General features: G+C 42.9%; 2 protein-coding genes and 1 pseudogene across 4 annotated transcripts in view; 2 read left to right on the top strand and 1 right to left on the bottom strand.

The window, feature by feature from the left end:
- Positions 1 to 2,709, top strand: part of ZC3H11A (zinc finger CCCH-type containing 11A) — a 59,600-nt gene extending 56,891 nt beyond the window's left edge. The window contains exon 18 of the mRNA XM_063709441.1: positions 729 to 2,709. Within this exon, the coding sequence (XP_063565511.1) occupies positions 729 to 987 (259 nt within the window). The 3' untranslated portion in view covers positions 988 to 2,709. The remainder of the gene's footprint in view (positions 1 to 728) is intronic.
- A 7,448-nt stretch (positions 2,710 to 10,157) lies between these two features.
- On the top strand, positions 10,158 to 18,648 carry SNRPE (small nuclear ribonucleoprotein polypeptide E). Of its 3 annotated transcripts, none has more exons than XM_004028199.5 (5): positions 10,158 to 10,285; positions 10,770 to 10,796; positions 12,235 to 12,297; positions 13,607 to 13,685; positions 18,425 to 18,648. In XM_004028199.5, the coding sequence occupies exons 1-5, from the start codon at positions 10,232 to 10,234 to the stop codon at positions 18,478 to 18,480; spliced, it is 279 nt and encodes a 92-aa protein (XP_004028248.1). In that variant the 5' UTR covers positions 10,158 to 10,231; the 3' UTR covers positions 18,481 to 18,648. The 3 variants fall into 3 exon arrangements, with proteins under 3 accessions (XP_004028248.1, XP_018884671.1, XP_055224857.2); XM_019029126.4 differs by having other exon boundaries at positions 10,171 to 10,315; positions 10,756 to 10,796; XM_055368882.2 differs by lacking the exon at positions 10,158 to 10,285 and adding an exon at positions 10,295 to 10,527 and having other exon boundaries at positions 10,756 to 10,796.
- Positions 18,649 to 21,102: 2,454 nt separating this feature from the next.
- Positions 21,103 to 22,714, bottom strand: LOC101127561 (keratin, type II cytoskeletal 8-like; annotated as a pseudogene).
- Between the last annotated feature and the right edge of the window lie 4,259 nt (positions 22,715 to 26,973).

Genomic DNA, 26,973 nt, shown 5'->3' with positions numbered 1-26,973 from the left:
TTCAAGCAATTCTCCTGCCTCAGCCTCCCAAGTAGCTGGGATTACAGGTGCCTGCCACAAGGCCTAGCTAATTTTTGTATTTTTAGTAGTGACAGGGTTTTGCCACGTTGTCCAGGGTGGTCTCAAACTCCTGACCTCAAGTGATTCACCTTCCTCGTCTTCTCAAAGTGCTGGGATTACAGGCATGAGCTGCCATGCCCGGCCCCTGAAAGATGTCTTTAACACCTACTTTGAGTTATAAAAATGCTTGGTGCTGGCCAGGCAAGGCGGCTTATACCTGTAATCCCAACACTTTGGGAGACTGGGGCTGGAGAATCACTTGAGCTCAGGAGTTCAAGACCAGCCTGGACAACATAGTGAGGTCTTGTCTCTAATAAAAATCAAAGAAATTAAAAAAAAAAAAAATCACATGGTGACACACACCTGTAGACCCAGCTACTTGGGAGGCAGAGGCAGAATGATCGCTTGAGCCCAGGAGGTCGAGGCTGCAGTGAGCCATGATTGTACCACTACACTCCAGCCTGGGTGACAAAGGGAGACTCTGCCTCAAAAAAAAAAAAAAAAAAAAAAAAAAAAAAAAAAAGCTTGATCCCAAATCAGTAAAAGAATTATTTCTTTATGTATGTTCTTAAAAACAAATTTTTGCTCACTTTGTGTCCATGAGACTAGGTGATTCAGCCAACTATTGAAAAAAGGGCAGTTTTCTAATAATCTTTTTTTTCTTACAGTCTTGTGCTGCCTCCAACCCAGTCCTCTTCAGATTCCTCACCCCCGGAGGTGTCTGGCCCTTCCTCATCCCAAATGAGCATGAAAACTCGCCGACTCAGCTCTGCCTCAACAGGAAAGCCCCCACTCTCTGTGGAGGATGATTTTGAGAAACTAATATGGGAGATTTCAGGAGGCAAATTGGAAGCTGAGATTGACCTGGATCCTGGGAAAGATGAAGATGACCTTCTGCTTGAGCTATCAGAAATGATTGATAGCTGAAGGTGGTAGTGAGGACACTTTAAAAAAAAAAAATCGCCAAAAAACTGGACTTAGTTTCATCTATTGTAACATTTATCTGAGATGATCATTTCTTTAGTCTAGAATTTGCCCCAAATCAGAAGTATACCTCTGAATTATCTGTATATGTCCTGGATTCCTTGGGGTCAGATTTTTAAAGTTACTTTATAACCATTTTGTCCATTTGATGCCATTGTTTATCATCTTTTGAGAAAAAAGTTCTGTCATACCCTTCTCTCCACAAAAAAGAGACTGAGAGGGAGATCAAGTGAAAGGGTGCAAGCGAACTTAGTGACTCCTTGAGGTGTTTGTCAGTTTTGGCTTTTTTCTCCTTTGTTGTATTCTTTATGTATTGTCTTGATGTACTTAATATTACCTGAGTTTGAAATGGATGAAGACAGCTGCTACCATTAAGGACCAAATTTTATGCTACCACTAAACAAAAATACCCACTCAGTCTGTGTTAAATTGTATGTCTTTTTAAAGGTATTTAGAGATTCAACTAAGCTTTAAAGAGGGCTGAGCAGCTCAGGAAGCCTGTAATGTGGGCATAACTCTTTGGACCTGATCTTGATGCTTCTGCTGCTCTGTTAGCCTCTGAAGAGCAATATCTAATTTATTATTACTGTAATTTTTTAAAAGGCTTTAAAGTGCCTCAGGGGTCCCCTGAAACTAATTTTCTATTTCTGGGATTCCCTGGATTCATTATGTGAGATGGTGACATGATTAGAGGAATTCTTTTTTAGTATGAAAATTGTCCCTTCTTCAGTACTTGCCTCCTTGCTGGCATTGAATTAACACAGGGACAAAATTTGGTTAATTTTTTATTTCTAACTCTCCCAACAAACCCCTGTTGCCCAGTATTTGTTTGGTGGCCTTTAACCACCTGAGGGAAAAAATGAGCTTATTCAAGCTGCCAATATTTATCTATGGGCTGTAGCAGTACACTGAATTGTACTGTGCCAGGGATATTGAGATGCTCTGGGGGTGTATTGTATACCTGCCAGTTTTCTTCATTTCTGAATTGAGTTTTCTTTTCTTGATGTTGGTTTCCTTCATATCACCTCAAGGTTTAGATTTGTGAAGGAATAAGCATGATGGAAATAATAGTCTTGAAAGGAGATATGTTGTATATAATCAGGAGGAAGAGGAAGGAAGGACTTACCCATTTTGATATTTTGCTGTAGGTGGCCAGTTTTGTTTCTCATAGGGAAATCTGACCCACCTGTCATGTTGGCTCCTAAGGAACTGCTGTTGTAAGCGGCTCATCAAGAGTTGAACTTCACGTAGCCTTGTTGGGAATATGGAAAAGGAAGAAAGCCACAGGACTGCCCATTCAGTCTTGGGAAGATTGGAATGATTCTGCACAAGCAAAAATGACTGAAATTTATGTATCGACACACCTCTACCAATCCATCTTCAGCTGACTGAATGTTGTATGATAGCCCTTCTCCAAAGCAGGGGTAGAATGTTCAGGTTTCACCATGGATCTTCTACTTATTTCGTTTTTGGAATCAGCTTACAGATTCCAGGTCCCTTTTGTATATATTCTTTATTCTTTTGCTTTTTTAAAAAATAATTTGGTTTCATATTTAAAGCACTTGTATTAGTCAATGTTTCGTGTTCCGCATTATTTGAACCATTTGCCCTTACAGAAAGAGAAATACTTGTTTGTGTTTTAAATAAAACTGATGTAGGAAAGTCTTGATGTTGTGAGCTAAGTAATTTTACATCATCATATCAGCCTAGGATCCATCTTGACAAGAGACCCCAAACAGAATGCTATTGGCCTTTCGTGTAAGTGCCCGAATTTCAGTTATTATTTGGCTTAGAAACCTTTCATCTGGATATATTGCCAAATTTACAAGTGTGCTCAATTTTAGCTGCATATGCTTTAGGTAAGAATTTATATTATTATAATGTGAGGATTTTTTTTCTGACACAGATACTTACTCCTTAGTGTTGTAACTCAAGCAATGCCATTAAGTTTTTAAAAGGAGGGAGTGTTTAAAAGTGATCTTACGGAGTCTCTCTGGGCCTACTCTGGCTCAAGAGGCTGATAAAAAATAAATAAATGAATAAACTTGATCTTTAGAGTCAACGATTTAGAATTTTCAAGCATGAAGGTGCAGCAGATAAGAAATTTAATTTATGGAAGTCCAGGTTTCTTAATATGTGTGCCAATTTTTAAAATTGTAGGAAAGCATATGTTTGTTAACTACCAAAGAACATAGATTTTTCCTATTAGTCTAAAAGTCGTCCCAACAAGTTGAATCAACTTTTCACAAAAAGCAAAAGACTATAGTTTTGAATGATAGTTTTTCATTTTAACAGTAAGAAAAGGGCCCAAATATTCCAGTTTGGTTATAGCCAGAAATAAGATAGTTTTATGTTTCATGTATTTTATCTCAAGATAATAATTCCTAAAGTTCTAGCCTTAACCCTAAATCTCAGTGGTTCTTCTTTAAAGCTAGAACATAGTGTGTTTTCATCTTGATCAGTATTTGAAAGATAAGACTGATGTTTACTAATTACAATTGCAGTAACAAAGCTTGATCTATTAATATATTGATCAGAGTTCCATGATCCTTTTCTAAAATGGTGGCTTTATTTTGCCAGAATAATTCTGCAGGGTGTTTTTTTTAAGACAGAGTCTCACTCTGTTGCCCAGGATAGAATGCAGAGTGGCACAATCTTGGCTCACTGCAACTCTTGCCTCCCAGTTTCAAGCGATTCTCCTGCCTCAGCCTCCTCAGTAGTTGGGATTACAGGGGTGCACCACCACACCTGGCTAATTTTTATATTTTTAGTAGAGACAGGATTTCACCATGTTGGCCAGGCTGGTCTGGAACCCCTGACCTCAAGTGATATGCCTTCCTCGGCCTTCCAAAGTGCTGGGATTACAGGTGTGAGCCACCACGCCCAGCCAACAGTTCTGCAGTTCTGTAAAGTATTTGATTGCTTTGAATTTGGCTGTAGCACAGGAAATATATGGTCTCCAGTTGTAACTGCTTAATAGGTAACACTTAAATTAGCTAACATTTATTGAGTACTTACTGTGTATCTTTAATTCACGTACTCATTTTGACACTAAATTATACAGTACATTAAAGATGACTATTCCCGCACTGAAGTTTCAGGGTCAGTATGTTTATATATTATGTGCCATTGGGTTTGATTAGTAGATCTTTTCAAGAGTGTTATTTAAAATCTTGACTTTATGAAGCTGCTCAGTAACTCTTTGAAAGTTCCTACAACCCAGACATTTAACTGCATTAATAATTAAGACTCCAAACCGCAATTTATTTTGAATTTGCAAAAAGATATTAGTTAAGGGGCATGAGCACAATTAAAATCCTTGACCATTCTCTTAAGTTTGTTCAATAAAGTGGGCAAAAAATAAGTAATGACCACAAATAAGAACAGCAATCCAGAATTTAGTTTTACATTTAAAAAAAGTAATTTTGGCTGGGCACGGTGGCTCACGCCTGTAATCCCAGCACTTTGGGAGGCCGAGGTGGGTGGATCATCTGAGGTCAGAAGTTTGAGACCAGCCTGGCCAACATGGCAAAACCCCATCTTTACTGAAAGTACAAAAAAATTAGCCAGGCGGGGTGGCATGCACCTATAATCCCAGCTACTTGGGAGGCTGAGGCAGGAGAATTGTGTGAACCTGGAAGGCGGAGGTTACAGTGAGCCGAGATCAATCACCACTGCACTCCAGCCTGAGCAACAGGGCAAGACTCCATCTCAAAAAAAATTTTTTTGGATTTATATTTACTGAGGGTCTGTTACTAAGGTATTTAGATTTGGTTGGATTTAACTGCTAAAATGTTGTAGAGTCTGAATCTATGGCATGGTAAAGAATAATCACAGCCATTCAGCAAGTTGTGAAGCTTCTGGTTGGGATGAAAGAAACTTCAAGCTGAGAGGAAGAATGTTCTGAAATATTTGGGAGGTTTGGCAGACTCCTTTCTCAGGGGTATGTTCATTTGGGCCAGTGATTCTGAAGCCCACTTTGCAGATATCTTAGGTGTGTCATGAAGTTTTACAAGAACATTGTGAGTAGTTGCAATAACAAAAGGAAACAAATGTTTCATATTACTTTCCATTATCTGTGTCTCAGGTATTCTTCCAGAGATACTTTAGCCATGTGTAAGTGAATACACTTCCATACAATATCATGCGTAAAACACATGACATTCTGAACCCTGCCTTTTTTATTAAAGAAAATTTCAAATGTATTTAGAATTAAAGTATAATAAACTCCACATAGTCACCCAGTTTCAACAATTGCAGATTCATGGCCAATCCTCTCTTCTTTACCTTACCAACTATCCATCACCCCCTATTGTGACCTACTTGACTGGGCTGAGGGTGAGGCAAGCAAGGTATGGGGCACAATTTAAGGAGGCACTCACTTTTCAAGGCTTGTATTTGCACATGTGATTGTGATTCCTACAATTATGCTCAATCCTTAGCCTTGCCTTATCTGAGATCTGGCCCTGCTGGCTCCACTGAGTTATTTTGAAGTAAATCTCAAGCATATTATACCTTGCTTTTTTTTCATCATGTATATTGGATGTCATTTCATATCGGGACACAAAGACCTTTAATCTTAGTAACAGTTGCATAGAATTGCACCCTATGAAGATGCAGTAATTTATAATAGTCCCTATTGATAGACATTTAGGTTGCTTCCCATCTTGGTATTTTAAACAATGTTGTGATGATTACATTATACCACACATGTAAGTTTGTATGGAGGATAAGTACCTAGAAATAGAGCTTAATAATTTACAGTACCACTGTTTTTTCATCATTTCCAATCTAATAAGAGAAATAGTACTTCAGTGTAGTTTGGTGTGCCTTTGTTTTTTTTCTTTTGTGACAGACATTCTGAATGTAGCCTTTCTGTTATGAGTGAAGCTGGGCATCTTTTCATGTTTAAAGACCATTCTTATATCCTTTGCTACAAACTGATGCTCACATCCATTGCCAATTTTAATTTTGGGTCTTTTTTTGTTTTGAGACAGAGTCTTGCTCTGTCACCCAGGCTGGAGTGCAATGGCGTGATCTCCACTCACTGCAACCTCCGCCTCCTGGGTTCAAGCAATTCTGCCTCAGCCTCCTGAGTAGCTGGGATCACAGGCGCCCGCCACCACACCCAGTTAATTTTTGTATTTTTAGTAGAGATGGTGTTTCGCCATGTTGGCCAGGCTGGTCTTGAACTCCTGACCTCAGGTAATCCGCTGGCCTCAGCCTCCCAAAGTGCTGGGATTACAAGAGTGAGCCACCGTGCCTGGCCCAGGCTTGGCTTTTAAAAGTGCTGGTAGAGCAGCTGGGCGCAGTGGTTCACACCTGTAATCCCAGCACTTTGGGAGGCCAAGGCAGGTGGATCAAGAGGTCAGGAGATCAAGACCATCCTGGCCAACATGGTGAAACCCTGTCTCTACTAAAAATACAAAAATTAGCTGGGCGTGGTGGCACACGCCTGTAATCCCTGCTACTCGGGAGCCTGAGGCAGGAGAATCGCTTGAAGCCAGGAATCAGAGGTTGCAGTGAGCCAAGGTTGTGCCACTGCACTCCAGCCTGGTGACAGAATGAGACTCCGTCTCAAAAAAAAAAAAAAAAGTGCTGGTAGCTTCAACCTTGGTTTCCTAGACCCCTAATCCCCCATATAAGAAAGCGTACCACCCTTCTAGAGAAACCGTGTGGTGAGGGCTGAGACTACATAGAGATAGGGACCCAGCTGAGGCCAGTCTTCCAAAGATACACACCAAAGCCGTAGATATGTCTTGTGGAGCAGAAGAATCACCCAGCTGAGAACCTGCCCAAATTCCTGACCCATGAAGTCATGAATTATAACAAAATGGTTGTTGTTTTAAGCTACTAAGTTTTGGAATATTTCTTACACATCAATAAAGACCAGAATAGCATTCTTTTCCAGGAACTCTACATATTAGTAAAATTAATCATTTTTCAGATGTAATGCAAACATATTTTTCCTAGATGTTTTGACTTTGTTTATTGTTTCCCTTTTTAGTCATGCATAATTTTATTTTTATGTAGTTGCATTTATCATTCTTTTTTCCCCCTAAAAACCAGGTAGAGCATACAATTGAGGAAAAGATAGAATTTTTAAGAAGAAGAGAGATGAAATAGCTAAGGTTGAACTTAAGAAATCACAAGGTCTATATGAAGACAACCAAAAACTTTTGAAAGATTCAAAGGAAAGTTTGAACAAATAAAAAGACATCATGTACTTGGATTTAAAAAAGTAATCCTGGCCAGGTTCAGCTAACACGTGTAATCCTAGCACTTTGGGAGGCCAAGGCAGGAGAATCACTTGAGGCCGGGAGTTCAAGACCAGCCTGGTCAATATAGCAAAATCCCGTCTCTACTAAAAATACAAAAAGTTAGCCAGGTGTGGTGGTGCACACCTGTGGTCCTAGCTATTCCAGAGGCTGAGGTGGGAGGATCGCATGAGCCCTGGTGGGGAGGTTGCAGTGAGCCGAGATTGTACCACTGCATGTCAGCCTGTGCCATATCAGGAGATCGTGTCTAAAAAAAAAAGTGGGGGAGGGCGGTGGGGAAAAATAAATAAACACGCTGTCTTAAAGTCAGACAACATGACACTCTATTGGGTTTGGGTGGGGGGATGATTTTTTTAAAGACTGGGTCTCACTATGTTGCCCAGGCTGGAGTGTAGTGGCTATTTATAGGTGCCATTGCAGCTCACTGCACTCTTGAACTCCTAGGCTCAAGCAGTCCTACTACGTCAGCCTCCCCTAGTTCTTGGGAATACAGGCCATGCCACAAAACCCAGCTAGGGAATCTTTTTTTTTTGACAGGGCCTGGCTCTGTTGCTCAGGCTGGAGTGCAGTGGCATGATCTCTGCTCACTGCAACCTCTGCCTCCCGGGTTCAAGAGATTCTCCTGCTTCAGCCTCCAGAGTAGCTGGGACTACAGGCACGCACCATCAGGCTTGGCTAATTTTTAAATTTTTTTGTAGAGCTAAGGTCTCATTATGTTGCTCAGGCTGGTCTTGAACTCCTGGGCTCGAGCAAGCCTCCTGCTTCTGCTTCTCAAAATGCTGGGATTACAGGCATGAGCTAGCGCACCTGGCTGAAATTTTTTTTTTTTTTTTGAGACAGAGTCTTGCTCTGTCACCCAGGCTGGAGTGCAGTGGCGTGATCTTGGCTCACTGCAACCTCTGCCTCCCAGATTCAAGCAATTCTCCTGCCTCAGCCTCCTGAGTAGATGGGACTACAGGCGCCTACCAGTACGCCCAGCTAATTTTTGTATTTTTAATAGAGACGGGGTTTCACCATATTGGCCAGGCTGGTCTCAAACTCCTGACCTTGTGATCTGCCCCCCTCAGCCTCCCAAAGTGCTGGGATTTACAGGCATGAGCCACTGTGCCCAGCCCTGGCTGAAATTTTTTAAAGGAAATAGTTATCCCATGCATTTGCTAGCTTTGTGTAGTTTATTTATTTATTCTTATTTATTTTTTTGAGACAGAGTCCCGCTCTGTCACCAAGGCTGGAGTGCAGTGGCATGATCTCGGCTCACTGCAACCTCTGCCTCCTGGGTTCAAGCGATTCTCCTGTCTCAGTCTCCCAAGTAGCTGGGATTACAGGCATGTGCTACCATACATGGCTAATTTTTGTATTTTTAGTAGAGACAAGGTTTCACCATGTTGCCCAGGCTGGTCTCGAACTCCTGACCTCAGTTGATCCACCTGCCTCGGCCTCCCAAAATGCTGGGATTACAGGCGTGAGCCTGGCCGCTTTGTGTAGTTTAAAAATCACTTTCAACTCAACTCGACTTTCTGAAGTCGTCATTACTATTATCCCCATTAAACAGAAGCCCTCAGAAAAGCTAATTTTGATTCTGCCATTTGCCCTAATCCGTGTTCCCTTAGGCAAGTCCTTTCAAAAGTCTAAACTTCAGTTTCCTCCTCTATAACATGTGTATGCCAATTAAATGAAATCTCTGCCAGGCCACAAGCCATGACACAATGGAAAGGTAAGTGGACTTTGGGGTCAGGCACACCTACAAATTCCAGCTGCTCCACTTAGTAGCTGTGTTATCCAGGGAAGGACATGTTCTGACACTGGCTGACGCCTAACTGTGTGCACACATAGACAATTATTTCATTGAATCTTCAAACCCCTGAGTAAAGTTAATCTTTACTATAATCTCCGTTTTGGAAACTAAGCCAAGACATGGCGAGGCTGAGTAATTTATCCTTGGTCACCCAACTCTAAAAGAGCTGGATTTGCGCCCAGCATGTGGATTTCAGCGTCTTCCTGGTAAATCGCCACCCTCAGTTGCCACCTGAACAGTAACTCTCCACGAAATGGATGAGAGTTGAATCCGTAACTGGAGGGAACCAGGCGTCTGGCTTTGGAATGCAGACCGCCCCTGGCCGACTGCCAGAGGTGGGAGGCCTGAAGTTTGGGCTTCTTGCCGCCCTACCCTTTCCACCACAACGCTGCTATCAAGCCTAAACTCCAGCAAAATAGGCTTTAGGAAAGGCACGAAATTAACTCATTTTACACATAGAGATACACACTGGGACGATTTTGGCTTTTCAAGCTAACTCAGAAAATGGAGATACAGGCCGGGCGCGGTGGCTCACGCCTGTAATCCCAGCACTTTGGGAGGCCGAGGCGGGCGGATCATGAGGTCAGGAGATCGAGACCATCCTGGCCAACATGGTGAAACCCCGTCTCTACTAAAAACACAAAAAAATTAGTCGGACGTGGTGGCAGGCGCCTGTAGTCCCAGCTACTCGGGAGGGTGAGGCAGGAGAATCGCTTGAACCCTGGAAGCTGAGGTTGCAGTGAGCTGAAATCGCGCCACTGCACTCCAGCCTGGGCGACAGAGCGAGACTTCGCCTCAAAAAAAAAAAAAAGAAAAGAAATTGGAGACAGGACGGCACTCCTCCTACCACGGCCACCATACAACCGAAGGCACCTCCTCCCGCCTCCCTCCAGGTGGCGCTGTAGGACCGGCCCACCTTCCACAGCGCAGACGCCTCAGTTTGGCCTCCCTCGGAGGCCATGCAGCGGAGAAACGTGACTTCATGGCTAGAGGGGCATTTCCCAGGAGCCGCCCATGCCGCCGCATGACCTTCACACACTTCCGCTTCCGGTTCTTTATTCCGGAAGTTGCTCTCAGAGGCGGCGTGCGGGTGTGCTCTTTGTGAAATTCCACCATGGCGTACCGTGGCCAGGGCCAGAAAGTGCAGAAGGTTATGGTGCAGCCCATCGTATCCTACGCAGGATGTCAGGACTAGGAGGTTTGGGTCAGAATACGGGGTGCGAAGGCGCAGGCTGAAAGCAGGCCTGGGATAGCGGAGTACGGATCCACATCCCATGAGCCCCCGGGGCTACCAAGACTGGAAGGAAGCGCGGGTAGTTGAACCGTGATGGTGGGGAGGTGGTCTTGGGTGGACCCCTGCAGTGGGGAATGCAGGAATGGACGCGGCAAAAGGAGGGAGGAGAACTTTAGGTGCGGAGTGAAAACGGGAGTTAACGGTTTTGGGAAACTCCAGGGGAATGAAAGTGGAATGGATGTTCTTTAGTCTTTAGAAGACACCTAATGAATGCCCAGCTGGGCACTTGTTGTTTGCGTAAGCACCAGACCTCGCGTTTAGTAAACAAAGGTGAGACGGGAACAGGGACGTCCAGTTGTTTCAGGAAGCAGAGTCTATGCTGCTTTTGTCTATTTTTTCCTTAGCCACTGTGGTGCAGAACCTCATCTTCAGATACTTACAAAATGTACGTAAGTTGTTTGTTTCGTAACTACTTTTTAAATAAGAGGTGAACTGATTTAGTTTTTTGTGTTAACCTGAGCGATCGCTGTGTTCTAGAATTTAAAAATAGATGTAACTGGAGATTGCAGGGTAATTGAGGGGAAGGAGTACTTAGAAAGCACTAATGTGATGAAGTGGTGTGTATCCATGCCACTTCCCAACATGCAAAGAATTGTATCCATTACTTTACAAGATCCAAAATACTTTTTAATTCCAAAAAGTATTATTAGCAGACTTGACCATGGTATTTGGGCATCAGTAGTTTTGTTAGTAGCGATTATGGCTAGAACATTGGAACGTCTCCCCTTTAGGATGAAACATTGGAAGAAAAACCCAGCCAACTTAAACCATGTCAAGAGGTGGTGTGTTTAATACCTGTGGGAAAACTTAAAGACGATAAAAGGAAGAGAGAAGGGGTAGCTTCAGCAGAGTTTAGTGGCAGCTGCTTTCCTTTGAGGGAAATTTTAGCAACTTAAATTTTATAGTGTGACAACACAACTGAAAAACACTAATTTCAGGTGATAATAATTTTTAACCACCTGAATTGAGGGCTCCTGTCCTGGTTGTTAGGTGTGTGACATGAGAAAGCTTTGTTTTGGAACTGGATTTTGCTGCAGGAGATAAGTCCTTGGTCATTAGAAATTACTGCTTTGTGCTATGCTGTCAAAAACTTTCACTCTAAATAGATTGAGACCAGAAGCAGTAAGAAATATTTAGTCCCAAAATCACGGGAAAATTATTAGCTTATACAGTTCCAATATAGAACTTATTAAATGAAAATTCTCTTTGAGGTTATTATTATTGGTGAATAATTCTTAGATATGGGCTAGTTAAAACTTTTGACTTACATTCATTACAATTTTTTTAGGAGCCATATTTCTCTTGTGGTTTGACCAAAATGGTTAGGTTTTGTATACTTCAATTTTTGGGGGGGGTTGGGGGCGGGGAGATCTTGCTTAATGTTGCGCAGGCTTATATTGAACACCTGGCCACAAAGCGAATTATTCCGCTTTGGCATCCCAAAGTATGGGAACGGTGTGAATCGAGGCACCTGGCCTGTTTTCCTTTTCTTTTTTTTGAGACGAAGTCTCACTGTGCCCAGGCTGGAGTGCAGTGGCGCGATCTCAGCTCACTGCAACCTCTGCCTCCCGGGTTCAAACGATTCTCCTGCTTCAGCGTCCCGAGTAGCTGGGACTACAGGCGTGCGCCACCACGCCCAGCTAATTTTTTTTGTATTTTTAGTAGAGATGGGGTTTCACCATGTTAACGAGGATGGTCTCTATCTCTTGACCTTGTGATCCACCTGCCTCGGCCTCCGAAAGTGCTGGGATTACAGGCGTGAGCCACCGCGCCCGGCCCTATTTTTCTTTTTTTTAACGTTTCCACTTTTATGATTATTTCAGAGATCGCGGATTCAGGTGTGGCTCTATGAGCAGGTGAATATGCGGATAGAAGGCTGTATCATTGTGAGTATCCAGGCGATTTCATCTCATAGCAGTTCGGTCGTAGAAAAAGACTTAACAGAAAGTGTCTAGCCAGAACAGTGTATAAAAAGTTAAAGATCCAACCTAAGGAAAGTTTTTCAGGTGCTGCTGTTTAGCCTTTTTTCATTGTTGATAGATAAGGATTGGGTAGTTTTTAATAGGGAAAATAACTTTTAATTCATTTTCTTTTCTCTGTCTATGTTGAGAAGAAAATTTGTATTTGATTTTTGAGAAAGGGCCTTGTTCTATTGCTTAGGCTGGAGTGCAGTGGCACAATCATGGCTCGTTGCAGCCTCAACCTCCCGGGCTCAAGTAGTCCTCTTGCCTCAGCCTCCCAAGTAGCTAGGATCAGAAGCATGCACCATCACAGCCTGCTAAATTTTTATTGTTTATAGAGATGATGTCTCACTGTGTTGCCCAGGCTGGTCTCAAACTCCTAGGCTCAAGTGATTCTCCCACCTCAGCCTCTCAAAGTCTTGGGATTACAGGCATGAGCCACAACGCCTGGCTGAAAATTAACTTTTAAAAATTATTCGAAAAAAAAATATTGAGTGACAATGTTAGTATGGAGAGGGGGGACAAAATAAATGAAATTAGGGAGGGTGGGGTTATTTGTTGTGGGTTAGGTGATACCTGAATAGAGAGCTCAGTGGGGTTAGTTAAATAAGGCTTCTGGGATAGCAGGCTACCCTAAATTTTTTTTTTTAAGTTGGGGTCCGGCTCTGTCACCCAGGTGCTCTCAGCTCACTGCAATCTTGAACTCCTTGGCTCAAGTGATTTTTCCACCTCAGCCTCTAGTAGCTGGGAACTATAGGCATACACCACCATGTCCAGCTAATTTTTAAATATTTTGCTGGGCAAGGTGGCTCATGCCTGTAATCCTAGCACTTAGGGAGGCCGAGCATGATGAATCACTTTAGCTCCAGAGTTCGAGACCTGCCTGGGCAACATGATGAAACCCTGTTTCTACCAAAAATACAAAAAGTAGCCAAGCATGGTGGTGCGCCCTGTAGTTTCAGCTACTTGGCGGGGGCTGAGGCAGAAGAATTGCTTGAACCCAGGAGGTCCAGCTGCAGTAAGCTGAGGTCACACCACTGCACTCTAGCCTGGAAGACAAAGTGAGATCCTTTCTCAAAGAAAAAAAAAAACAAACTTTGGGTGGAAGGTGGGGTGGGGCTTGAGAAGAGTGAATCTTTGAAGTTAGTTGGAGTTTTTATCTGCATAGGTATACTCATTTAAAATGGTTTGAATGTGATTTTCTTTGAAGGTAACAGTTTGTTTATTTTTCTAGGGTTTTGATGAGTATATGAACCTTGTATTAGATGATGCAGAAGAGATTCATTCTAAAACAAAGTCAAGAAAACAACTGGGTAAGGATAAAAGTGGTCTTACAAAATTCTAGAAATATTTTATTCACTTGCAGAATTCAGTGACCTGCAACTCAGTTCATGTTTGAATTTATTTTGCATTTGAGAAGTTATTATTCAGAGTAGTAGTACACTTTAGAAATCATCCTCTACTACTCACTCCTCACCACACTCCATTTTGGCTTCTCCACCCAGAGAGCTCTCACCAAGGGAACCAAAGACTAGTGGTATTAAATCTAATGATCAGTACTAATCCTCATTTTATTAAACTCTCAACAGCATTTGGCACTGTTGGCTGCTCCCTCCTTAAAGCGCTTTGTTCCCTTGTCTGAGTGGCGGGAAAAACCCAAGTAGATTTTTCTGTTTCCTCAGTTGACAATAATTAACACAGAAGACTTCTGTGACCAGATGTGTGGGCATATTTCCCCACACACCAAGCAAGCAATCAATTCGGCAGTGGACATCAGCTCGGAGTCGTCAAGTTCAGTTCAGTTCTAACACTATCTACCTGAGATAGCGTCAGTTCCCAGAGGTTGAGGGCTCAATCCCCAAGATTGCCTTCCATGCCCCTCAGTCCTCCACCAGATGCTAATTGTCAGCTCCAGATTGTTTTACCTGTGCTTCTTACTGACTGGCTATAAACTGGGTCCCATGACCCCTCCGTTGGTTTGATTAATTTGCTAGAGCAGCTCACAGAACTCGGGGAAACACTTATATTTACTGGTCTATTATAAAGGATATTACAAAAAGTACAGATGAAGAGATGCGTAGGGCAAGGCATATAGGAAGGGATGCAAAGCTTTTGTGCCCTCTGCAAGCTCACCACTCTGGGAACCTCCACATGTTGAGCTATCAGAACCCCATTGTTTTCAGTTTTTATGTAAGCTTCATTATGTAGGCATGACTGATTAAATTGGCCGTTGGTGATCAGCTTAACCTTCAGCTCCTTTCCTCCTCCCCACGTGGGAGGGTGGGGCTGAAAGTCCGACATCACTAGTGCCTTGGTCCTTTCAGTGAGCAGCTCCCATGCTGAAACGTTGTAGGGGCTGCTGGCCATCAGTCAGTCATTAGCATACGAAAAGGCAACATCTTAGAGATTCTAAGGATTTTAGGAGTTGTATGGGATTGAAGACCAAATAAATATTTTGCAGTATCACACCTTGGCTCTACGATATTATACTTGGGTTTTTATTTTTCACTTCTGGCTATTTTTCAGACTTATATATTCATTCTTGGGACCCAGTCACTAAATGAGTTGCTCCAGGCTTGGTTCTAGGCCCTCCTGTCATTCAGTATTGTCTGCCTAGGCACTGGAGTACAGCTTCAGTTACCATCTATATATACTGACTCCCAAATTTGTTTGTCTGGGCCTATTCACCATTTCTACTTGAATGTTTCAAAGGCTTCTTAAAGTCAGCATATCAGAAAGCAAACTCAATTCCAACTCACACTGTTTAGAACTATTGTATTATTATTTCCCGCCTTATTGAATGGCACCAGTTTCCAGTTCAGCTTACTAATTGATTTCTCTGCAGCTACCTCCAGTTTGCTTTCCAGGCCTCACTCATCTTTTAAAAACACCAGTCTGAACATGTGTCATCCCTTTGCTTGAAATACTGCAATGACTTCCTGTTGCTGTTAGGATAAAAATCTAATGATTCTGCAAATCTAATGATCTTCATGATCTAGTCTTATCTCCCTCTGCTCATCTCGTATCACTGCCTCACTTTCTGAGCTTTAGGAACACTTGTCTTATTTCAGTTCTTTGAATCTGCAGATTTGCCCAACTATTAATCTTTGTATATGATATTCCTTGTGTCTGTAGAGCTCAGATCAAATATCACTTCTTTTAAGACAGCGGTCCCCTAGGCCAGGTGCGGTGGCTCACACCTGTAATCCCAGCACTTTGGGAGGCCGAGGCGGGTGGATTACGAGGTCAGGAATTCAAGACCATCCTGGCTAACGTGGTGAAACCCTGTCTTTCCTGAAAAAAAAAAAAAAATTAGCTGGGCATGGTGGCGGGTGCCTGTAGTTCCAGCTACTCGGGAGGCTGAGGCAGGAGAATGGTGCGAACCTGGGAGGCGGAGCTTGCAGTGAGCTGAGATCACGCCACTGCGCTCCAGCCTGGGCGACACAGCGAGACTCTGTCTCAAAAAAAAAAAAAAAAAAAAGCAGCGTACCCCAACCATTTTGGCACCAGGGACCGGTTTTGTGGAAGACAATTTTTCTGTGGACTGGGGTGTGGGGGATGGTTTTTGGATGATTCAAGCACATTACATTTATAGTGCACTTTATTATTATTACATTGTAATATATAATGAAATAATTATACAACTCACCATCATGTAGAATCAGTGGGAGCCCTGAGCCTGTTTTCCCACAACTAGACAGTCCCATCTGGGGGTGATGGGAGACAGTGACAGATCATCAGGCATTAGGTTCTCATAAGGAGTGCGCAACCTAGATCCCTCTTTGCCCGGTTCACAGTAGGTTTCGCGCTCATATGAGAATCTAAGGCCTCCACTGATATGACAGGAGGCAGATCCCAGGTGGGAATACTAGTGATGGGGAGTGGCTGTAAATACAGATGAAGCTCCGCCACCTCGCCCACTGCTCACCTCTTGCTGTGTGACCCAGTTTCTAACAGGGACCAGGACTGGTACTGGTCTGTGGCCCAGGGGTTAGGAAGCCCTGCTCTAAAAAGTTCAGAGTTTAATTTGGTTTTGCTGGGGATGGGGGAAGGCGGGATTATGTGCTCCCTGAGTTTGTAGTAAAACCTTTATTATTGAAATTATTTTATTAGTGTCTCTCCTGTTATCAGATGCTTCACCGTAAGTGCATGAGTCATGCCTTTTTTGATCCCAGTGTGCTCAGTACCTAACTCAATGCCTGGCACATAATAGAAACTAAAAAATATTTGAACAATGAATGGTATTTGTTTCTTTTGTTTTTGGAGACAGAGTCTCACTCTGTCGCTCAGGCTGGAGTGTAATGACGTGATTTTGGCTAACTGCAACCTCTGCCTCCCAGGTTCAAGCAATTCTCCTGCCTCAGACTCCCAAGTAGCTGGGACTACAGGCGTGTACCACCACACCTGGCTGATTTTTTGTGTTTTAGTAAAGACGGGGTTTCACTTTGTTGCTCAGGCTGGTCTCTAACTTCTGAGCTCAGGCAATCCGCCTGCCTCGGCCTCCCAAATGCTGGGATTACATGTGTGAGCCACTAAGCCTGGCAATGAATGGTATTTCTTAACCCAGTTAATGAATGGTCTTAGGATTCATGGTTTCATCAAGACACATTGAATCATTTCTATTAACATCCCATTCACTTGAGGTTTATTTAGGCATTTTGTCTTTATTTGTTAAATGTTCACTAATACTTTTATCAGTGGTGGGTTTCAGGTGTCTCTCTTTCAGACCCTTAGGATTCTCTTTAACCTGAACTAGATATGTAGAAAGTAGATTCTGAGAAGCAGTATGGTGTTTCGCTGGCTGCTTCCTGCTTAGACTATTTTTATGAAAGCCTGGGTTTTTTAGATTTATTGTTATTTATTTATTTTTTTTTTTGGAGACGGAGTCTCACTCTGTCTCCCAGGCTTGAGTGCCATGGCACAATCTCAGCTCACTGCAACCTCCACCTCCTGGGTTCAAGTGATTCTCCTGCCTCAGCCTCCCAAGTAACTGGGATTACAGGTGCATGCCACCACACCTGGCTAATTTTTTGTATTTTAGTAGAAGACGGGGTGTCACCGTGTTGTCCAGGCTGGTCTCGAATCCTAAGCTCAGGCATTCCACCCACCTTGGCCTCCCAAAGTGCTGGGATTATAGGTGTGAGCCACCATACCCAGCCGGGTTTTTTAGATTTAAAGATGTCTTGCCAGGACGGGCAAGCTTAGCCTTACTGAGGTCATATTATTCATAAATTATTTACCAACTGTTGAATTCCCATGGTAGTATTTATCCTGTAGAATAGAATGTTATTAATACCTGCAGAAGCCTGGGAAAGTAGAACAGTTTAATTACTGTTGGAGTTGATCAACGTGTCTCAAACCGTTCTACCAGTGAACACCAGTGTTCCTGAAGATGTTTATAAATTTCTCAGAAAAGTATTGTCTTAAATAACCTTAGGAAATTTTGGGTAAAACAGGTTTGGTTATAGGATGGAGTCTTTTTTTTTTTTTTTTTTTTTTGGAGATGAATTTTGCTCTTGTTGCCCAGGCTGGAGTGCAATGGTGCCATCTTGGCTCACTGCAACCTCTGCCTCCCGGATTCAAGCAATTCTCCTGCCTCAGCCTCCCAAGTAGCTGGGATTACAGGCACGCGCCACCAGGCTCTGCTAATTTTGTATTTTTAGTAGAGATAGGGTGGAGTCTTTAATATACTAACAGCTTTAAGAATGGAGTTATAATATGCTGTATTTCCCAAACTTGACATACGACTCATTTCCAAACTTTTATTACAAATTCAGCATTGGGAAATGTTGTATGAGGCCTATTGAGTTGACTTAGTCCGTAGAAATGATATTTGTCATGAAATGTCATCTACCTATGTTAGTCTCTTGAAAAGATAAATGTATTCTAATGGAGCCAGAAAGCCTTTCACTATATGGACACTTGAAAATGTTCACATATTTTTATAAGAAAGCATTTTCAAAATATTGTTCAAAAACTGGATACAAAATTCTGAGAGTAAAACATCTGAGTGTGTGGCTATTAATAGCTTTTTGTTGTTTTTGTGTTGCAGGTCGGATCATGCTAAAAGGAGATAATATTACTCTGCTACAAAGTGTCTCCAACTAGAAATGACCAATGAAGTGAGAAATTGTTGAGAAGGATACAGTTTGTTTTTAGATGTCCTTTGTCCAATGTGAACATTTATTCATATTGTTTTGATTACCCTTGTGTTACTACAAGATGGCAATAAATACTATGGGATTGTTTGTATTAAAAAATTTACATTGCTTCTTACTATTCAGCAGTAGAGACTTTTTACACAGTAACACCATTCGTTGTTGGTATTTAGTTTTCTGAAGGGTCGCAGTTGCCTTGAGCACTTGGTATTCGCAGAGCTTGGACCTGTAGATTTTGAGGCAGATTAGGAATTCTGCCTGACGGGTAAGCTTCCAGTATTGGGAGGTGGAGAAGGGGAGGGTTCAGAAAAATAAATAAGGGTTATTGCACTAACAAATGTCTTCATCACTTGTAGTTCTGGATGCTGGAATACCAGAGTTTCTAACCTAAATACGTTGGGTACATTATTTAATGGGGTCAGTATTGCTCAACACTCTCATTGAGTCACTGTGAGGTCTTTGTGAATTTTATCGCTAAGATCAGAATGTGAGAAGTATTTGGATATAGGGAAAGAATGAAGTGCCTTTCAAGTACATTAAAAATCAGTTAAGAGTTTACAGGAAAGAGACTGAGATTGGTAATCTGAAAAGGACCACAAGCATAGCTGGTAGGTAAATTGTTAGGCAGAATAATGGTATGTTGGAGAAATACACCTGTCTCTTATCTCTTAAGAATTTTGGTTCTTCCCCCAGTGATTGCTGGTTGAATTCTTATGTGGACAGGTTTCCCTTCCCCCAGTATCACACATGGTTCTAGTTAGAATTCTGTTAGATAGTGAGCATCTGCTGTTAGCTAGACACTGTTGAATCAATACAGTGAAACAGACTGGTAAACAGGTGGTTTTAATGCCTCATTCTAAGTGCTATTTAAATTGGATCTTGAAAGATGAGTAAGGCCTGCCTTAAGTTCTGCTAAAGGCAATGTTATTAAGGACGGGTGAGGAAGGACCAAGAAGTCTGGCTCCTGCTTTTCTACATGCCTGTGAAGGAGACTTTTCATTGCAACTGAATAAAAGAAATCCTTTCTGAGATAGAGGAGATTTGTCGGTCAATGCAGAAGTGTATCCAGCTGTGAACCGTGAATTCCATCTATATTCCTCCTGTCTGAACTCATGCTCTTTTGATTATGTTTTGAAATAAAGGGCTGCATTAGTTCTTTTAACATTTGAGTTTGAAATTAATTAAACTGATCACAACATGCAAAGAAAACATTGGGCAGCAGAGGGAGTTAAAGCCCTGAGACTGCTTCAGCCCTGCTGGTGAGAAGATTGAATTGAAGCTTTTTCAGAGCAGAGCAAAGACCTCCCTGCAGCTTTCTTGGCACCAGAATAGCTGGGAAGAAGGATAAAAGCCCAGAGGAGTATAATCTCTAAGAAAACCTGCTGGCTGCCTTTTCCATTTCCCTGTGTGGCCTTTCTGACCTGGCTGCCCTGTGGAAGCAGAGCTGTGCCTGCTGTGGCTTATTCTGAATGGATCAAGACATGGAAGGTTCTATTTTTGACAGAGCAAATGATGATAGTGAGAATTAAGGTACAGTGAACTCTTACAATTGAGCTCTGTATTTAGAAATCTCTGCTTGCTTTCCTGCTCTACTGGAGCCTGTGGTGTTTGCTTTTTAAGTTGTACTTTTCCACCATCTCTAGATTGTTTCTTCCAACCAGAATTTACGAGAGGCGTTGCTCTCTGCCTCATTAAGGTTACTAACATCCTGCTGGGAAGCTGCTCTTGTTGGCAGCCCTGGGTTATGTCAGCTTTTCTGGAACGGCTGTTGGTTGCTGAGGGGGTCTTGATAGACACCCCTAACCCTCATAGCATTCTTGAAGTAGGGGGTGGGAGGAATAGAGAATCAGGCTCTGAAAGAAAAGTGCTGATGTGGACCTGCTGTTCAATTAGTAGCAGGTAGGCAGAAGGAAAAGTTTGAAAATCATAGGATATTGTGCTTTGGGGTGCCAACTCTTGTCATATCACACTTGTCAACAGTTTCAGGATTAGAGAGTGTACCTCTAATTTGGATTAAGGCATTATGGGCTGGGAAGTGTCATGGTGGGGTAAGCCTAATAGCATCTCAGGTTAACTGGATAACACAGGCATTTTCCTTAACTAAACTATCTACTCATTCATGCTTTTGTGAGGAAATGCTTGTTAGAACTTTATTGTTGAGACAGAGTCTTGCTCTGTTGCCCAGGCTGGAGTGCGGTGGCACAATCACAGTTCACTGTGACCTTGACCTCCTGGGCTCAAGTGATTCTCCCACTTAAGTGCCCCGAGTAGCTGGGACCACAGGCACACAGCACCAAGCCTGGCAGTTTTTTTTTTTTTTTTTTTTTTTTAATGGCAGAGGTAGTTGAGGCTTTATTTTGGAAAAAACAAAAAACAAATTGTTTTATAGCTGGAGTCATGGGCCAGGGGGGTACCCCAGGCAATAAACTCCCTCCATGAGTGGGCTGAGAGCTAGGACTGAGCCTCACCTATGTTCACTTCTGTTCCCTATGCTCGCCTGCACAGTGGCCTCTTCCACAGGCTCTGGGGCATCCACAGGAAGGGATGGGCTGGGAGGGGCTGCCGTGGCCATTTACTTGGGCAGGACATCAGAGGACTTGGACACCAGCTTCCCATCTCGTGTCTCTATTTTCTTTACAACCACGGCACCTGGAGGAACCCTGGAGAAGCTGGTGGGGCTGAAGGAGCTAGAGCCCCTGCCAGAGCCAAAGCTGGAGCCTAGCCATAGATGAGGCCAGGGCTTGTGAGGCCCCATAGGCCAAGCTCAGTGCACCTGAGCAGCTATTGGTGGTCTTTATATATATACTTATGTTCTGCATCCCAGACTCCAGCCTGCTCTTGTTGCCCTTCAGCAGCTTCATGTAGGTGGCAACCTCTGTGTCCAGGGCCAGCTTGACATTCCTCAGCTCCTAGTACGCCTGCTTGGGGGTGGTGTCTTTTAAAAAAAAATTATTTTTAAATTTTTATTTATTTTTTTGAGACTGGGTTATAAGACTAGCTAATTTTTGTATTTTTGTTAGAGGACTTTGCTATGTTGCCCAGGCTGGTCTCGAACTCCTGGCCTCAAACAGTCCATCTGCCTCAGCCTCCCAAGGTACTGGGATTAACAGAGGTGAGCCACTGCAGCCAGCCGCATTGCTGTCCTTAATGGCGGCTCCCACGCTGCTTGGCATTCGTGATGGCAGCCTCCAGGGAAGTCTTCTGGCCTTTGAGGCTCTCAGTCTCAGCCTGGAGCCAGCTGATGTTCTGGTTCATTTCAGAGATTTTCGTCTTTGTGCGACACATCATCCTCATGCTTCCCAGCCAGTGTCTGCAGTTCCTCGTACTTGATCTGGTATGTGTTCTCAGCCTGGCCCAGCTGTGGTTGGCAATCTCGTACTGGTCCTTGACCTCAGTGGTGATGCTGTCTGTGTCCGTGGAGTGGCTGTTGTCCATGGACAGGACCACAGATGTGTCCAAGATCTGGGACTGCAGCTCCTGGATCTCCTCTTCATACAGCTGCCTGATGAAATTGATCTCGTCAGTCAGCCCTTCCATGCAAGACTCCAGCTCTACATTCTTCATGTAAGCTTTGTCCGTAAACTTCTTGATGAAGACAAATTCATTGTCCATCTCTGTACACTTATTGATCTCATCCTCACGCTTATTCTTGAAGTCCTCCAACAGCCCCTCCATGTTGCCAAGCTCTGCCTCCAGCTTCAGCTGCTCCTGGCCCAGAATGTACAGCTGCTGCTGAAGGTTGTTGATGTAGCTCTCGAGCATGTTGTCCATGTTGCTCTGTGTCGTCTTCTGCTGCTACTGGAGGCTACACTTGCTCTGCAGCATCTTGTTCTGCTGCTCCAGGAGCTGTATTGTGTCAGTGATGCAGGCACACTTACTGTCAAGAGTCTTGATCTGCTCCTTCTCCTGGGTACACATGGCCTGGATGTTCGGTTACACCTCCAGCGTAAGGGGGCTCAGCAGGCTCTGGTTCATCATGATGGCTGTGATGCTCCCCATTACCACTGGCCCTGCTATAGCCTCCACTCAGACCCAGGCCACCCCAGAAGCACTGCTGCTACCCACTTGGGAGAGCCTTGAGGAGCTAATGCAGCATTGGGCCTATTCATTTAGAAGCAGCTGCTGAAGACCCAGGGACCAGAGGTGGATACCTTGTAGGACTTCTGGGTCACCCTGATGAACATGGTAGAGGCAAGAGTGGAGGCAGATGGTCCAAACCAGGCAGAGATTTGAGAGGGAGTAGAGAAGCTACATCTAGGTATAATTTTTAATTTTTTTTTTTTGTAAAGATGGGATCGCACCATGTTGCCCAGGCTAGTCTCAAACTCCTGAGGTCAAGCAATCCTCCTGCTTCGGCTTCCCAAAGTGCTGGGATTACAGGTGTGAGCCACTGCGCTCAGCAAAACTTTAAGGTAGCTTGAGAACTTAAGTCTATTAGTACCTGGAGATTAACTTGAAAGTTATATCCAATGGAATTATTAAAAATTTAAAAGTATTAGCTTAGTACATTTTTATGATCAAAATCCAAACAGTATATAGAAATAGAAAAAAAATTGCTCCTTTTTCTACTAGTATTCTCCTTAGATGACCACTGTTAAGAGTTAGATACTTATCCTTCTAAACTTCATACTAATAGGTATAGGTTGTTCTGTTTATCATTTTGGTATTTTATTCCTTTTTTAAAAAATTAGTTTTACGTTGAGTGCAGTGGCTTACACCTGTAATTCCAGCACTTTGGGAGGCTGAGGCAGGAGGATCACATGAGTTTAGGAGTTCGAGACCAGCCTAGGCAACATGGTGAGACCCCATTTCTTTTTTTCTTTTTATTTTTGAGACGGAGTTTCGCTCTCTTTGCCCAGGCTGGAGTGCAATGGCACGATCTCGGCTCACCACAACCTCCACCTCCAGGGTTCAAGCAATTCTCCTGCCTCAGCCTCCCAAGTAGCTGGGATTACAGGCATGCACCACCACGCCTGGCTAAATTTTTTTGTAATTTTAATAGAGATGGGGTTTCTCCATGTTGGTCAGGCTGGTCTCGAACTCCCAACCTCAGGTGGTCCACTGCCTCGGCCTCCTAAAAAGTGCTGGGATTACAGGTGTGAGCCACTGCGCCTGGCCTTTGAAACCCCATTTCTATAAAAAATAAATTTTAAAAAAGCCAGTTATGGCTGTGGTCCCAGCTACTTCAGAGGTTGAGGCAGGAGGATTACTTGTGCCTAGGAGGTTGATAGAGGCTACAGTGAGCTACGTTTATGCCACTGCATTCCAGCCTGGGTGACAGACCCTGACTCAAAAGAATAAAAAATTGTTTTGAATTGTGGTAAAGTACACATGTATTTACCATCTTAACCGTTTTTAAGTGTACAGTTCAGTAGTGTTAAGTATATTCACATTGTGCAACCAGTCGCCAGAACTTTTCATTTTGCAGGACTGAAACTCCGTACCTGTTAACTCTACATTTTCCCTAATCCCCTGGCAATCACCATTCTTCTTCCTTTCTGTCTCTATGATTTTTTCTGTTCTAAGTACTTAATGTAATAGGATCATGCAGTATTTGTCTCTTTGTGACTGGCTTATTTTATTTAGCATAATGTCCTCAAGCTTCATTCATGTTATAGAAAATGTCAGAATTTTTTTTTTCCGTTTTTTTGGGGGGCCATGGGATGAAGACAGAGTCTCGCTCCGTCACCCAGGCTGGAGTGCAGTGATGCGATCTCGGTTCACTGCAACTTCCACCTCCCAGGTTGAAGTGATTCTCATGCCTCAGCCTCCTGTGTAGCTTGGACTACAGGTGTGTGCCACCATGCCTGGCTAATTTTTTCATACATTTAGTAGAGGCAAGGTTTCACTGTGTTAGCCAGGCTGGTCTTGGAACTCCTGGCCTCAAGTGATCCACCCGCCTCAGCCTTCCAAGTGCTGGGATTACAGGCATAAGGCACCATGCCCAGCCTCTTTCTTTCTTTTTAAGGCTGAATAATATTCCATTGTATCCACATTTCACATTTTGTTTATTCGTCCATTGATGCACCATCTGGGTTGCTTCCATCTTTGCCTATAGTGAATAATATTGCTATGACCATGGGTATACAAACATCTCTTTGAGAACATGCTTTCAGTTCTTTTGGATATATACCTAGAAGTAGAATTGCTAGATCATATGCTAATTTTGTTTTTAAATTTTTGAGGAACTGCCCTACTATTTTTCATAGCAGTTTCACCATTTCACATTTTCACTAGCAGTGGATAAGGGTTCTAGTTTCACCATATTTTTGCTGACACTTTCCTGGTTGTTTTGATAGCCACCATTCTAATGGGTATGAAATGGTATCATTGTGATTTTGATTTGTATTTCCCTAACAATTAATTGATGTTAAGTATCTTTTCATGTTTATTGGCTATTCAGATGGAGAAGTGTCTATTCAAATCCTTTGCCCATTTTAAAACAGGTTATTTAGCTTTTTGTTGTTGAGTTGTAGGAGTTCTTTGTATATTTGGGATATTAACCTCTTATCAGATATGGGATGTTTTCTCCCATTCCATAGATAGCCTTTTTTCCCTCCATTGATTGGGTCCTTTGATGCAAAGAAGTTTTTTAATTTTGATGTTCATTTTATCTATTTTTACCTCTATTGCCTTTTTGGTGTCTTAGGTATTTTTACTTTGGAGAGGGTTTTTCTTTTTTTCTTGTTTTTACAGTTGAGTATCCCAAATCCAAAATCTGACATGCTCCAAAATCTGAAGTTTTTTTGAGAGCCGACATGACACTCAAAGGAAATGCTCATTGGAGAATTCTGGATTTTGGATTTTCAGATTTGGGATGATTAATGGGTAAGTATAATGCAAATATTTCAAAATCTGAAAAAACCTGAAGTCTGAAACACTTCTGGTCCAAAACATTTTGGGTAAAGGATACTCAAACTGTAGTTTTTGTTATAAGTAGACAGTTTATAATAGTACTTTTTTTTTTTTTTTTTTTGAGACAGAGTCTCGCTCTTGCCCAGACTGGAGTGCAATGGCAAGATCTCTGCTCACTGCAGCCGCCATCCCTTGGGTTCAAGCAATTCTCATGTCTCAGCCTCCCTAGTAGCTGGGATTACAGGCGCCCACCACCACGCCCAACTAATTTTCATATTTTTATTAGAGATGGGGTTTCGCCACGATGGCCAGGCTGGTTTCAAACTCCTAACCTCAAGTGATCTGCCCGCCTCAGCCTCTGAAAGTGCTGGGATTACAGGCATGAGCCGTCGCATCCGGCCTTAAAATAGTACTTATTTATGGAGCACAAAGTGATGTTACATTTATGAATACAATGTAAAATAATTAAATCAAGCTAATTAACATATTCATCACTTCAAACACCTTTTTTTATGGTGAGAACATTCGAAAGTTAGCAATTTTGAAATGTTCGATACACTGTTATGAACTACATTTGTAATGATGTATGATAGGTATCAAAGACTTACTTCTTATTTCTCTGTCTCATATCTTTTGTTTGTTTGTTTGAGACAGAGTCTCACTCTGTCACCCAGGCTGGAGTGCAGTGGTGCAATCTCAGCTCACTGCAACCTCCGCCTCCCGTGTTCAAGTGATTGTCCTGCCTCAGCCTCCCGAGTAGCTGGGATTACAGGTGTGCACCACCACATCCAGCTAATTTTTGTAATTTCAGGGTTTTGCCGTGTTGGCCAGACTGGTCTCAAAGCCCTGACCTCAAGTAATCACCCCGCCTCGGCCTTCCAAAGTGCTGGGATTATAGGCCTGAACCACTGCACACAGCCGTCTGACATCTTTTTAAAGAGACCGGTTCTCACTATATTGCCCACTGCGCCTGGCTTAACTGAGATTTTGTACCCATTTACTGTTACCACACCATTCTGCTCACTCTCCAGCCTTTGAAACCACTGTTCTCAGCCTCTATGAGTTCAATGGTTTTAAATTTCACTTGTGAGAATTTGTCTTCCTGTGCCTGGCTTATTTTTTCGTGCATAATGTTCTCCAATTCCTTCACATTGTTTCAAGTGGCAGAATTTCCTTTTTTAAGGCTGAGTATTATTTCATCATGTATATATAACACATTTTCTTTATCCATTCATCTGTTGTTTGTTTGCTTGTTTGAGACAGGGTCTTACTCTTGCCAAGGCTGTAGTGCAGTGGCATGACTACAGCTAACTGCAGCCTCAAACTCCTGGGCTCAGATGTTCCTTCCACCTCAGCCTTCTGAGTAGCTGGGACTACAGGTGTGTACACCACACCTGGCTAATTTTCTTTTTGTATTTTTTATAGAGACAGGGTTTTGACATGTTGCCCAGACTGGTCCTCCAAACTCCTGGGATCAAGCCATCCTCCTGCCTTGGCCTCCCAAAATGTTGGGATTACAGGTGTGAGCCACTGCACCAGCCATTGATTCCTCTGTTGATGAGCACTTAGGTTGATTCCATAACTTGGC

The sequence above is a fragment of the Gorilla gorilla genome, chromosome 1, assembly GCF_029281585.2.
Source record: "Gorilla gorilla gorilla isolate KB3781 chromosome 1, NHGRI_mGorGor1-v2.1_pri, whole genome shotgun sequence".
Lineage (NCBI taxonomy): Eukaryota > Metazoa > Chordata > Mammalia > Primates > Hominidae > Gorilla > Gorilla gorilla.
Note: the sequence above shows the minus strand (reverse complement) of the source record. Positions and strands in the feature narration are given on the sequence as shown.

What these genes read in the sequence shown, in the direction of transcription:
- SNRPE (XM_004028199.5), top strand. Translation starts at nt 10,232, where the DNA reads ATGGCGTACCGTGGCCAGGGCCAGAAAGTGCAGAAGGTTATGGTGCAG. An exon ending in TCTTCAGATACTTACAAAAT is followed by an intron (nt 10,797 to 12,234) that starts GTACGTAAGTTG and finishes TGATTATTTCAG; the next exon opens with AGATCGCGGATTCAGGTGTG. An exon ending in AAAGTCAAGAAAACAACTGG is followed by an intron (nt 13,686 to 18,424) that starts GTAAGGATAAAA and finishes TTTGTGTTGCAG; the next exon opens with GTCGGATCATGCTAAAAGGA.